We start from the raw sequence: 15,439 nt of genomic DNA, 5'->3' as shown, positions 1-15,439 counted from the left end.
CTGATCCTCAATAAACATGTCCTTCCTGAAGGTACATAGGGCTGAAGCGATCATCAATAAACATGTCCTTCCTGAAGGTACATAGGGCTGAAGTGATCATCAATAAACACGTCCTTCCTGAAGGTACATAGGGCTGAACTGATCATCAATAAACATGTCCTTCCTGAAGGTACATAGGGCTGAAGGGATCCTCAATAAACATATCCTTCCTGAAGGTACATAGGGCTGAACTGATCATCAATAAACATGTCCTTCCTGAAGGTACATAGGGCTGAAGTGATCCTCAATAGACATGTCCTTCCTGAAGGTACAGAGGGCTGTGTGAACTGATCATCAATAAACTCAAAATTCTGCTTATCAAAGTAATTCATTTGCACCTTGACAGAAGGATATGTATCTCTGGTAATATCCATCTCTGAATGCAATGTGAAGGCTGCATGTGTCATCCAGACTAGTAATTGATATTATGAACAATGGTCCACTCAACTGGAGAACAATGGCACACAATCAATCAAGTGGCTGATTCTGACCACCCGAGCCATTAAGTCGACTAGGTGAAGTCAACAAGCATGGTTGCTAGGGACCAATCCGAATCTGGAAATGGCTGACATTTACATTGTAAACAATACTTTATTCATTTCTGTTACAGTGACTAATATAAGAATCAAGCCTTTAAGTTGGTTTATTACTATCGCAAAACTATTGCAACAGTGTGGGGTACTTTTGTAATCCAATCACAACAGTGAAAATAGCCCCAATAGTCACCCCAGCCACAAGGCCACCAAGGCATGCAACTCTGTACAGTGAGTTTCAGTGTTTTAGACCACAAGGCCACCAAGGGATGCAACTCTGTACAGGGAGTTTCAGTTCTTTAGACCACAAGGTCACCAAGGGTTGCAACTCTGTACAGTGAACTTCAGTCTTTAGACCACAAGGCCACCAAGGGATGCATTCTGTACAGTGAGTTTCAGAGCTTTAGACCACAAGGCCTCCAAGGGATGTAACTCTGTACAGTGAGTTTCAGTGCTTTAGACCACAAGGCCGGCAAGGGTTGCAACTCTGTACAGTGAGTTTCCTTCCTTTAGACCACAAGGCCACCAAGGGTTGCTACCCTGTGCAGTGAGTTTCAGTGCTGTAGACCACAAGGTCACCAAGGGATGCAACTCTGTACAGTGAGTTTCAGTGCTTTAGACAACAAGGTCACCAAGGCATGCAACTCTGTACAGTGAGTTTCAGTGCTTTAGACCACAAGGCCACCAAGGGATGCAACTCTGTACAGTGAGTTTCAGTGCTTTAGACCACAAGGTCACCAAGGGATGCAACTCTGTATAGTGAGTTTCAGTGCTTTAGACCACAAGGCCACCAAGGGTTGCTACCCTGTACAGTGAGTTTCAGTGCTTTAGACCACAAGGTCACCAAGGGATGCAACTCTGTATAGTGAGTTTCAGTGCTTTAGACCACAAGGTCACCAAGGGATGCAACTCTGTACAGTGAATTTCAGTGCTTTAGACAACAAGGTCACCAAGGGATGCAACTCTGTACAGTGAGTTTCAGTGCTTTAAACCACAAGGTCACCAAGGGATGCAACTCTGTACAGTGAGTTTCAGTGCTTTAGACCACAAGGCCACCAAGGGATGCAACCCTGTAAAGTGAGTTTCAGTGCTTTAGACCACAAGGCCACCAAGGGATGCAACCCTGTAAAGTGAGTTCCAGTGCTTTTAACCACAATGTCACCAAAGGGAAGCAACTCTGTACAGTGCTTCAGACCCCTGGACAACTGCAGGTAGCAGGCACTAGGGGACAGGCTGGTAACGTCCTTGACATAAAACAGGGGCCCTGGGGTTATGCTTTCATGCATGATTATGCAATATAAATATGAGAGGGCAAATGCTGATAGAGACACATGGTTCAGGAAAATGAACATAGAGGAAGATGACACCATGTGTGTTTGTGGGAGGTGGGGACAATGAACAGATGGATGGGAGGGGGAGGGGGAAGGGGCAGGGGGAGACAAGGATGCTGTGAGTATGCATCTGTGACTGTTATTTCCTTGTCAGGCTTCCTACCTTTCTCAGTTCTTTTGCCATCAGAGAAAATACATGCTTTCATGAGGGTATTGAAACAAGAGTGAATCACTGAACTTCCTGATTTAAAGACCAAAATGATCTGCAGGCCAACAGCAATAAATGTACGCAGTTTGTGACAACAGTACAAACAGAAGTCATCAGAGATACCGAGTGACACCAAATGCACACTTTCTAATTCCAACAAAGTTCATTCTAAATATTATCCCTCACAACTGTTGAGTTGTTAAACTATATTACTGGGACAGCAGTGTTTGAAATTTTGTGGGGTTGTGGTGACCTTGAGATGAGCTTAGTAAATCTACCGTCATCTTCCCGAGTCAAGAGAGTTAACTGACTTCAAAAGTCCAGTTTCCACCCTTGCCGAACTAGACTGGTATTATGGAGTTACATTTTGGCACGAGTCTATGCAGTCCAATCAAATTCGCGCAACGAAATTGAAATCCAGTTCGTAGACTGTCGTGCTGATTTCAGACAATTGCCAGATTTGCAAAGCATGTGCACTGCCAACTCGTTGTCAGCACTTATTTTCCAAATCTTTTCATGATTTTAATCAAGGTGCTCACGTGACTTGATGCACTTTGCGATATAAGACCCGTTTTATCACAATATAGATCTTGATTATCGATCAGATCATCTTGACTAGGCGCCGCCATTTTGTTTGAATCAAATGCAAGTGATATGAGAAGTGGAATCTGATTGGTCCATAGGAGAAGTTTAGAAGGGACATAACTCATAATAACCACTGGTGGCGCTACGATTGAGCCCAGGAATTCCAGCCTAGTTCGGCAAAGGTGGAAACTGGACTTTTAAAGTCAGTTAATTCTCTTGCCTCGGGAAGATGATCTACCGTTGGAACCACCTGACAACTACCTGTAATGGGTGCCATGAGCACCCGTGTCAACTTTAACTATTAAATGCACCAACGTTATCTTTAACTATTCAATAACTGATGTTATCTGTAACTTTTCAATAACTGTCATTATCTTTAACTATTCAATAACTGTTGTTATCTTAAACTATTCAATAACTGATGTTATCTTTAACTATTCAATAACTGGTGTAATATTAAACTATTCAATAACTGTTGTTTTCTTTAACTATTCAATAACTGATGTTATCTTTAACTATAGAATGCACCAATGTCATCTTTAACTATAGAATGCACTGACGTAAAATTAAACTATTTAATTAAACGACATTGTCTTTAATTATTCAACGTACTGATGTGATGCTTAACTATTCACTGCACTGACATTATCTTTAACTACTGGTATACAATGCACTGACATTATCTTTAACTACTAGTATTCAATGCACTGACATTATCTTTGACTACTAGTATTCAATGCACTGACATTATCTTTAACTACTAATATTCAATGCACTGACATTATCTTTAACTACTAGTATTCAATGCACTGACATTATCTTTAACTACTAGTATTCAATGCACTGACATTATCTTTAACTACTAGTATTCAATGCACTGATATTATCTTTAACTCTACAATGCACTGATATGACATCCTAGCAATTGACAAGAACAGCTTCACACACAATCACAACAACCAGCCAACCCATGAAAAGGGAGAAATACTATTTGGTCAAACCTAACATCTCCGTGCCATGCGGACGAACTGTCTCCAGTGTATTGCATTAATATAATGAGGATAAATAAAACGTAAACAGGTGTGAAGATGGGATGTTATTTTCCACCCTAGGTTTATGACAACTGTGTTTGTGGTTGTTAGTCTGTGACCACTGACTGTTTAATGGGTTTATCGTCTCAGAGACATAGTGGGGCAAATATGGTTGGTTGGTTGGTTTGTTGTTTAACGCCGCACTCAGCAATATTCCAGCTATATGACGGCGGTCTGTAAATAATCGAGTCTGGACCAGACAATCCAGTGATTAATATCATGAGCATCGATCCACGCAATTGGGATAGACGACAACCAAGTCAGCAAGCCTGACCACCCAATACCGTTAGTCGCCTTTTACGGCAAGCATGGGTTGCTGAAGACCCATTCTACCACGGAATCTTGACGGGTCGGGGTAGATATGTAGGAAAGAGTAAGTGACTCATTGCTTCTGTCATCATTCAGACATGTTAGGGACAGATGGCTGCAGCTGCTAAATAACTGTTTGTTTGATGTTTAAAACCACACTTGGAGCTATATGACGACAGCCTGCAAATAATCTGGACCAGACAATCCAGTGACTGACAATCCACACTGACGGGGTATAATGACGTGCAGTCAAACAAGTCACAAAGCCTGAACAATTAGACTGCCTCATACGACCAGCATCAGTTGGTGAGGACTAATTCCAACCTGGAATCTGACCGGCCAATCTGTTTGGCCGCCTCGTACGACCAGCATCATTTGGTGAGGCCTCATTCACACCTAGAATCTGACCAGCCAATCTGTTTGGCCGCCTCGTACGACCAGCATCAGTTGGTGAGGACTAATTCCAACCTGGAATCTGACCAGCCAATCTGTTTGGCCGCCTCGTACAACCAGCATCAGTTGGTGAGGACTCATTCACACCTAGAATCTGACCAGCCAATCTGTTTGGCCGCCTCATACGACCAGCATCAGTTGGTGAGGACTCATTCCCACCTAGAATCTGACCAGCCAATCTGTTTGGCCGCCTAATACAACCAGCATCAGTTGGTGAGGACTAATTCCCACCTAGAATCTGACCAGCCAATCTGTTTGGCCGCCTTGTACAACCAGCATCAGTTTGTGAGGACTCATTCCCACCTAGAATCTGACCAGCCAATCTGTTTGGCCGCCTCGTACAACCAGCATCAGTTGGTGAGGACTCATTCCCACCTAGAATCTGACTGGCCAATCGGTTTGGCCGCCTCGTACGACCAATGTAAGTTAGTGAGGCCTCATTCCCACCTAGAATCTGACCAGCCAATCTGTTTGGCCGCCTCATACGACCAATGTAAGTTGGTGAGGCCTCATTCACACCCGGAATCTGACCAGCCAATCTGTTTGGCCGCCTCGTACGACCAGCATAAGTTCGTGAGTACTCATTCTCACCGGAATCTGGCCGCCTCGTACAACCAGCTTTAGTTTGTGAGGACTCATTCCCATCCGGAATCTGACCAGCCAATCTGTTTGGCCGCCTCGTACGACCAGCATAAGTTGGTGAGGACTCATTCCAACCCCGGGGGCAAGGGTGGCCCAGTCATCTTAGGTACCGCGATACCCAAAAACATATGATTGTGGGTTAGAGTGCCGGTTCTCCCCGATTATGTTTCTAGGTTTCTAGGTCAGCACCATACCCGCGCTCGTGGGTTTCACCAAAGTGGTAAACGTCTGAGACCTGCATCACTTTGATCTTTCCTCTCACATTAGGCTGACACGCCGCAATATAACTGGAATACTGTGAAAAGCGGCGTTAAACCCAACTCACTCACTCACTCATTCCAACCCGGAATCTGACCAGCCAATCTGAGTAAGTGAGTAAGTTGGGTTTAACACCTCGTTGAACAGTATTTTACTTATACTACGGCATGTCAACTTGATGTATGAGTAAGTTTGGTTTAATACCAGTTTGAACAATAGTTCAGTTATAATCAAAAGATGTCAGCTTCATGTTGGAGAAAGCCTGTACTGCAGGCTTCAGGCATTTACCTCTTGGGAGAAAAGCACAAGGACGGGTATGGTGCTGACAAACCTGAAGACAGGATCAGACCAAACTGAGATCTAAACTCACAATCATGGCAATTTAAATCAGGATTGGGCAGTCAGGATCACTGACTTGGTTGATGCATGTCATCGTATCCCGGTTGTGGAAATTGATGCTCATGATGTCAATCACTAGATTGTCTGATCAAGATTTGAGACCAGATTTGATTATTTTACAGACTGCCATTGAATAGCTGAAATACTGCTGAGTGCAGCATTAAACAACCAACATAAAAAAACCATATCCATGCCCTGTAGACAAGATACTACTAAAAACAGTCGCTCCTACCTCACTTACAGAACAGATGGGACTGATGACATGCCTCTGACTTGGTAGACATGCAGTTCTTTGCAGGACACTAATTACATGAGCAATATAACTAAAAATCAAAGACGTACCTTTCGGGAGCTCCTGGGACTGCTTTGACTTGAATTCTTCAACGACCCTGCTCGTACATGTTCCCGTCTCTGTCGCCAAAACACGAGAAAACCATATAAAATAGTCACTGACGATATCAACAAACACAGCGTTATTTCAGAGTAGGAGTGAGAGATAGTGTTTCCCATCATTGTAATAACAGCATTGGATAACCCATCTATGTTCACTGTCAGAAACGTCATGAAATCCATTCCGTCACTCATTGCATGTCAATTTCACTGCATCAAATTTGCACCTTCTTTAACACACTTGTTGATGTCCTGTGATCGGTGAGTATTTCAGTTTCATAATTGCTCATGACTGACCACAATCCCAGAATCCTCGAAGTCCATTTACACCCACGTAGATTTAGTTGAAAAAGCACCACTGGTGGATCTGGGTATCGGTTTCAGTAATATTGTCGTGTATGCATTTCCTATTACAACTGTTGCACATCTTGAAAGAAACGTGACATCGGCTGTCAGACGCACAAACACAGAGTCCCAGTAATATCCAGCTGTTTAAACATAACACAAGTCACAGTGACATGTGAAACTAGAAACTCAACTCATCAAAGCATAATCTAAACTGACATAACAAATGTAGCTTCAAACCAGGCATCCATTCTATGTCATGAAATCATGAAACAATATATGCAACTTATGAAATCAGTACTCCAAAGATTTCCGAACTATCCACAACTCCACTCCCAAAGAGATGAGGATTACTATCAGAGGAGCAGCATAACAGTGTGTCCTACAAACAATCCCATTTCTGGTCCACACAAGGACTCAGTGTTGCTCCCAGCTGATTGACACAGCTCTGACTTTTCACAAGTACTCTAATTTCTGTTAATAGCTGTCGATTTGCATCCTGAGCAGCCATCTATCCAGCACCACAATGCTGCACTAACAACAAGGAAACGTTCATTTCATTCCTGGGCTTGTCAATGTCACCTAAGAATCCCGCCTCTGTTTACATTTCCGGATGATCATAAGTACATCGATCTGTTTGCATGTTGCATTGGAAGCCTTAACCTATGAGCCAAAATGCTCATGCAGCGTAGGACGTTACTGTCAACAATGCGTAAACGAGTGTGAAATTCATGAAAAGTATACGCCTTCCGATCAATGCCCTCGCTGATTACATGTCGAAAATGATGAAAAGGTTTCAGGTTCAATAAAACCCTGCACTTCCAGATCTGGTCGTAAATATTCTTAAATGGGAGTTTATTCAGCCAGCATAGCACCAGCTATTTATTAAGTGTACAACAGGCTTTAAAGCTTCCTCTCGGAAACTAACTTCACCTCTAGCAAGTCAGTGCATAAGCAATGGGTCAGGATGGCCATTTGAACAACAGCTACTTAACTTGATGGCTTCTTAAGCAATGAATACGCCATGCTATATTCAAATCCAGCCTTCCTTGGCACAGCATTACAGTATCCAGAACACTTTCTTAATGAAATCAACATGCTACTCCTGAAGTCTTCTCAATAAATCTATCTTGTTACAATTTAGGAAAAGCTCCTATTCTTCATCTGTTTACATTTTTTAAACATTTGTCAAACAGATTCTACTTAAATTGATTTTATACTCTGAAACCCTGAAATTGATTTTATGAAATGTATATCCCCAGTTTATAGCTGTCAGTTTCACCTGTACTCACGTATATTGCATGTCAATTTCAGAATGAAACCTGTTACTTAACTGACAAGGCACTGCAGATGAGGAATTATCTGCACTTGCTGTGTGTATCCAGGCCTGTATATAGTCCTGAGGCCTTTTTGCATATAAACTTATTCTTTTCTACCAGATATTATTCAGAAACTCACGCAAACTAACATGACACCAAATGCTCAAATTGTCAAGGTCTACATGTTAAAGAAACAAATCCCTTCTTTCAGGAATTTCAGTTTTCTTAAATTCTAAAATTGATAGAATAATTAACTATAATTATCAATTATATAGTAATTCAAAACTGATTTTAGGAAAACAACATATTATTTTCTCACAAATGGCATTCAAAATATACTTATGGGAACATAAATATTTTTTACAATACATGGGCACACCAAATATGAATAATAGCATCCGCAGGCACAAAGAAAACAATCTCCTCTCGAATCTACACTGTCATTAACTTTAATGTGCAAAAAGAATTCCGCCAGTCAACATATCGCATTCAGCTGTGCAATCATCCCCCAAATGCCTCTGTAGCCCAACTGAATAAATCCATGTTCAGGTGTCTCCAAAACAGAAATAAACGCCTGCCAATCAGACAAGAAATCCACAACTGTTGCAGCTGCAATAACACTGCCTTCACCTCTTTGTGTCATTACCGATGCAAAATGAACAACTGTCACAAATACACAGCACACGTTCCAGTATCCCGGTCACTTTCAACGTGTTTTTTTTCCACACTGATTACGTCTAAGGTCCGTAGTGCACCATATTGATCCACACACACTACGTCGTCAATTTCAGACTAGCAGTCGCAGCCCAAGCGTCAATTTCAAGGTCTGTAAATGTGCGACTTCCTCCCATGGTGCATGTCTCGCGACAGACAAAATGTCACTCGGCATCCTACTGGGGTCCGGCTACATTGAATTAACCTCTAACCCATCTTGGCGATTATTTACACACCCAACCAACCCTAACACGAAAAGAACAAGTCTTTTGTCACAGAACTTCAATATTTGTCAATGTTGAAGGATCACATGTCACTCAGTGAGAAGATTGACAGCTACTGACCGTTCACCCACAGTGAGTGAAGCATGTGTTGGGAATGTTTTCGTAACAGTATAGCAGAACACTTCTACCACACACAATAGCTGACAGGTTTGGTTTTTTTAAGCATGTACCAATGACTCATCAGGTAAAATAGTAAATTTGAAGAAAAAAATTAACAGCAACAGTGATTGAATTTCACATTAGATGAATCGCACATATTTCTTTAACACCTCACCATAACAATATAATCAGTCTACTTTTAGCACCATTGCTGTCAGGTACTCTTTTCAAAAGACAATGAGACCAATGAATCATCAGGTTTAAAATAAAAAAAATAAAAAAAACAAAATTAACAGCAACGGTGATTGAATTTCAACGCAGCTGAATCACACATATTTCTTCTTTAACACTTCACCGTGATTTAACGCCTACTGTGTGTATCAATACTTTCATAAATGCAAATAATTCTGTACACAACCGTACACATTTGCATGGTATTTTCAAATATTTCATCCATGAATCATTGCCACACAATAACCGTGGTCTTCTGCCACACAATAACAGTGGTCCTCAGGGAAATATTCCCATGAACAGTTTGAATCCAACACATTTGATTCAACAACAATTCAAAATGCCTCAGGTAACAAGATCCAATCAGGAATCACTGTCCTATTTTTTCAACAGTCTCAATGCTCCTCTAGATTCCAGTAATCTGCGCAAGTTCACAGCACATTCCACCATCCAGGTAAAATACACAACGCTTGAATCCCAGAATTATGTTTTTTAACCAAAGATCCACCAAAAAAAAGGAAATATCTTCTAATTCAAATTTTCAAATTTTCAAATTTATGCATGCCCTGTACCCTCTTTCAGGCCATTTTCCATTTTTCCAATTTTCCAACTGTTTACTCTACCAGTTGAGGTCAACAGCATCAGACTGTCCCCTTGATGATTCATGCACCAAGGCACTGACTGACTGTTGATCGTAACCTTGGCTTCCTCAGGTGTGCTTCTATCTACCGTAAATGCTCTCAAAAACATGGGGGCACGAGTTGTCCACTCATCTGAGCCACCGCAATTCGCTGTGCAGAGTTGCATTCCTTGTATTCCTGAATCTATGATTGTGGGTTTGAATCCCAGTTCGCCCCAATTATGTTTCTAGGTTTGTCAGAACAATACCCATGCTTGTGGGTTTCACCAACGAGGTAAACGTCTGAGACCTGCATCTTTCCTCCACATTAAGCTGACACGGCATGATATGACTGGAATACTGTTCAAAGTGGCGTTAAACCCAAATCACTCACTCACTCACTCACTCTAACAAATGTGCTGACATGTTATCAGTGATTCCTTTCATCCTATTTCAGTTTGTTTTGTTTGTTTGTTGTTTAATGCAGCACTCAGCAATATTCCAGCTATATGACGGCAGTCTGTAAAAAATCGAGTCTGGACCAAACAATCCAGTGATTGATATCATGAGCATCGATCCACGCAATTGGGACCAAAGACATGAATCAACCAAGTCAGCGAGCCTGACCACCCAATCCCGTCAGTCGCCTCTTACGACAAGCATATAGTCACCTTTTACCAAGCTGTTACCGGTTTCTCATTCAAGTAATACCTTTTAAAACCCTTTAAGCTCAGAACCATTGTGTCTTGTAGAGATCTAACAGGACGATTAAATTTTTCCTTTGAACCACTGACACTTTTTTGTCAGTGTCAAGCACTGACTCAACAAATAAAAAAAACAACTTTGTGATCACACAAGGGATGAATGTTTGATAGATGTAAAGAATATGCTAAAATCAAGTTAACTACGGTACATCTAGCCCCTACTGGGGACGGTAGCCCATGAGTCATGTTTTTGTCATCCCTTTGTTGTAAATAGTTATACATGCAGGTACATCGGACTGAATGAAGGCTCGCTCTCCACTCAAGCTTGTAGCCCCTTCAACTCTGAGCTTCACCATAGGGTGGAACCATCATTCTGAATGCTGATGCTACACCTGTAATTTAGCAAATTCCTGAGTTATGAAAAGTAAATGATAAGATTTTGAAACATGAATACTTGATGAGACTAGCATTACGATACTTGCTAAATGTTCTGATTGTTCTGCTTAATAGCACATGAACAACCATTAACATCTAGGAATGTCAACAGCCGAGTCGAAGTGACTTTGTAAGACGATCAATTACTCTATAAAGTCTTTTTATACATATACAATAGATAGAATCTATTCTTAGGTCTTTTTGTTCCCTTTAAAATATGAACCCTCAATTGAATTTGATATCAAGTACTTTAAGCTGAAGCATGCCAAGAATTACGCAACAGAACCAGACATCGGCTTGGATGACCAATCAATCCGTGTTTGGGAATAAAACCTCGGATTACTTGTGACGTATGTACGCTTGAACTACAGGGCCAGCCTCTTCTTTAGCAACAGACAACAAACTAAGCCTGAACATCATATTCAACTCAAAAGACCTTAAACAACAACATATTTTTTCTAAAAAAAAGTATTTGACACAGATTGTATATGAAGACTACTAAAAAGAAGTTAAAGAACACCTAATGTTTTACATGACTATGGTTATGACTGATTGACTAGTCATATGAACAAAACATCACAGGTTAACTATAAAAAATTAAATGCAATTGAGGATAATTTCCTAACAAAGAAGAGAATATGACAAAAAACATAAAAATGTTCCAATGGTACACTGTATCATAAAAAATGTTTTGTTTATCTATAAACTGCAATTTATATCTTAGTCTGGCTTATTCATCTGTAGAAAAGAACAACAATAATGGATTTGTACAGTCCCCCTCCCATTCCGTTTCTTAAATTTACAAGTTGGAGATTTGAATCCAGACTTTTAATATGATCAGCAAACGCCATCTCTAGACGACCCAAGGCTACTGAGGGTTGCATCCAACACTATCAGCACTACCTTAGCCATCCTACACCAAGGACTGGTGGACACTCACACCGGGACAGACAATCCCTCACTGTAGTCAACACATCAGGAACCAACGTCACATATCAAAACGACCTTGACCTAAATAATTTATTATCATATGAAACCTCAAATTGAAAACAGATCTATTTGGTGTCAAGGGCTGCAGGAACACTATGATGACTGTGAAACATGAGGTTACCATGTTATATGATAGTCACAGAACGCATTCTACATAGAACCAACTGTATGGCAGGCAAATGCCTCGTATGAAGGTCACAGTAAACTGATTATTTGTTGGTTGCATGTATCTCCTTACAATTATTTTCAAAATACTTGAAACAAGTTTTGCGCCAATGTGATGCTTCTTTGTTTGTTATTTAATGCCGCACTCAGCAATATTCCAGCTTTATGACGGAGGTCTGTAAATAATCAAATCTTGACCAGACAATCTAGTGATTAACATCATGAGCTTCAATTTACACAACTGGGATACGATGACGTTCATCAACCAAGTCAGTGAACCTGACTGCCCGATCCTGATCTAAATGGCCATGGTCATGACTTCAGATCCCAGTTTAGTCTGATCATGTTTTCAGATTTGTCAGCACCATATCCGTCCTTGTGCATTTCTCCAAAATAATTTAAATGCCTAAAGCATTAGTAAATAATCAAGTCTGGACTGGACAATCCAGTGATTGCTGTTATCAGCAATGATCCATGCCATTGGAATACAATGACATGCATCAACAGAGTCACCAAATCTGACCACCCGATCCTGTTAGTTGCCTCAAACAAGCGTGGGTTCCTGAAGATCATTTCAAACCCGGATCTTCACGGGCGTGTTTAACGCAATCTATCTGTTCTAGACGTGTTTCCATACCGATATAATTCACATTTTCCCAGTCCCCGTACTGGTTTCCGTTTTGCCAGGGGTGAGATCAAAGATAGTGACAGTTTACAGGAAATAGCTTACAAGACATCACAAGGAAACAGACTTACATAATTGCATGCTCTTTAACATGTCCTCAATATTAGCATTTAAATTGAATCACTTATTTTGACGTTTTCCTCCATGATACTGCCCAGCTAACATAAATGGAGCATCTGTAGGTATTTCAGCATCTAGATTCTACAACACTGATCACCTTGTTCCCATCAAAATCCAATGATGCCCCCACCTACAATGACTACCAGCCTATTCTATTCATCCCACCCACCTTGATGTTCACGGTTTGCCCATCTTCCCGAGGCAAGAGAGTTAACTGACTATAAAAGTCCAGTTTCCACCCTTGCCAAACTAGGCGGGTATTATGGAGTTACATTTTGGCTGGACTAACGAGTCTATGCAGAGTCCAATCAAAATCATGCAACAAAATCGAAATCCAGTTTGTGAAATTGTCGTGCAGATTTAACTGGGTACTTTAACTAAATTAACCTGTGTTATTTGTGTCAGTCTGAAGGCCATGTTTGAACCTGAAATAGACAATGACATACCGATTGTCTGTCTGGTGTCTGGGTGCCCATTTCACATTTGACAGATGTGAGTCGTGCCTCCTCACCGCCCCGAACCTCTGTGTTCTGTTTCAGAGTCTGGAAACAACAACACAAGTCGTCAACAACAAAACAGGTTATCAACAACAAAACAACACTAGTCGTCAACAACAAAACAGGTTATCAACAACAAAACAACACTAGTCGTCAACAACAAAACAGGTTATCAACAACAAAACAACACAAGTCGTCAACAACAAAACAGGTATTAAACAACAAAACAACACTAGTCGTCAACAACAAAACAGGTTATCAACAACAAAACAACACAAGTCGTCAACAACAAAACAACATAGGTCATCAACAAAACAGGTTATCAACAACAAAACAGGTATTAAACAACAAAACAGCACTAGTCGTCAACAACAAAACAGGTTATCAACAACAAAACAACACAAGTCGTCAACAACAAAACAACACAAGTCGTCAACAACAAAACAGGTATTAAACAACAAAACAGCACAAGTCGTCAACAACAAAACAGGTTATCAACCACCAAACCTTTATTGTTAAAAGATTACAAGGACATGATGGTAGGTATACATACAGGGAGGAGTGAGTGAGTGAGTGAGTGAGTGAGTGAGTGAGTGAGTGAGTGAGTATGGTTTTATGCCGCTTTTAGCAATATTCCAGCAATATCACGGCAGGGGAACACCAGAAATTGGGCTTCACACATTGTATCCATGTCGGGAATCACGGCGTGATGAGTGAACGCTTTAACCACTAGGTGAGTGAGTGAGTGAGTGAGTGAGTGAGTGAGTGAGTGAGTGAGTGAGTTGGTTTTAAACCAGCTTTGAACAGAATTCCATTCATATCAGGGTGTGTCAGCTTGATGTGGGAGGAAAGCCCGAAGTGATGCACATCTCAGATGTTTACCACATTGGTGAAACAAATAAGCAGGGGACTGGTGCTGACAAACCCAGAAACATAATCCGACAAACCAGGGATTCGAACCCACAATCACAGGTTTCTGGCATGCCAAAGGGAGGCAACTTTGCACAGCAAATGACGATGACAATGATGAATAATGCTGGTTGACTGGGTCTTATGAAGGGTGTTTTGGAAGATGGATGATTTGAAAGTGGATCAAAGATTGATTGATGTATAAGAACTTATGAAATTACCACAGATGTAAAAAAAACCCACAAAAACACATTGCAAGGACATTAAGTTTCCTAAAACTTCAAATATGATGGAGCAGGTGTCCAAAAAAGCTTGCACAGCTTCCCACAGCTATCCTAGTCTCTACAGCGGTAGAAACTAACATTTTTGGTCCACTAGTCCGTATAATGATAATATATAGCAAAACCCTTAAAAATGGCAAATTTCTACTTGTCCTTATGATACCTTAACTATTGGGCAGTTTGGCAAGGACTACAGGACTAGTGCCAATTTCTAACCCTACTCTACATCTACTCTGCACCTCCTAGAAGGGCCTTGTCAATGCAACCAGACGTACCACACAGACAAGTTAAACACTTCCAACAACAGGAGAAAAAGAAAAAGAATAGTCACCTCCATTTTCTGGCCCCAAATCTAACTTTCTAAATGCAAACCTATAAATAACACAATTAGTAACCAGTTTCAAATCCTGTTAAAACAATTCACTTTTCAACTTTTTGATCCAGTGACAATAACCTTTGAAATGAGTCAGTGTCCCCCCCCTGAAAGAGACACCTGGTTCCTGTTGAGCCCCCGGTGTGACTCACTGTCAATTGCAACCCGTGAACGGAATAAACATTTCCTCACTCCATGTGGTCAGTCATATTCATGTCATAATGTCACAGCGAGTGAGTGAGTGAGTGAGTGAGTGAGTGAGACGGGTATAACGCTGCTTTGAGTGAGTGAGTGAGTGAGTGAGTATGGTCTTACGCAGCTTTTAGCAATATTCCAGCAATATCACAGCGGGGGACACCAGAAATGGGCTTCACACATTGTACCCATGTCGGGAATCGAACCCGGGTCTTCGGCGTGACGAGCGAACGCTT

The 15,439-nt window shown here is 41.1% G+C and overlaps 1 protein-coding gene across 6 annotated transcripts in view; it reads right to left on the bottom strand.

Moving 5' to 3' along the window:
• LOC139462328 (rho GTPase-activating protein 39-like) overlaps nt 1-15,439 on the bottom strand; it is a 209,104-nt gene that overhangs the window by 41,375 nt on the left and 152,290 nt on the right. For 5 of the 6 annotated variants that reach the window (XM_071243970.1, XM_071243968.1, XM_071243967.1 and 2 more), the window contains 2 exons: nt 13,395-13,490; nt 6,191-6,259 (listed from right to left, as the gene is read on the bottom strand). In XM_071243970.1, the coding sequence (XP_071100071.1) occupies nt 6,191-6,259; nt 13,395-13,490 (165 nt within the window). The remainder of the gene's footprint in view (nt 1-6,190; nt 6,260-13,394; nt 13,491-15,439) is intronic. The other variant, XM_071243966.1, reaches the window with a different exon arrangement.

The sequence above is a fragment of the Haliotis cracherodii genome, unplaced genomic scaffold (genome assembly GCF_022045235.1).
Source record: "Haliotis cracherodii isolate W230 unplaced genomic scaffold, xgHalCrac1.p SCAF_15, whole genome shotgun sequence".
Lineage (NCBI taxonomy): Eukaryota > Metazoa > Mollusca > Gastropoda > Lepetellida > Haliotidae > Haliotis > Haliotis cracherodii.
Note: the sequence above shows the minus strand (reverse complement) of the source record. Positions and strands in the feature narration are given on the sequence as shown.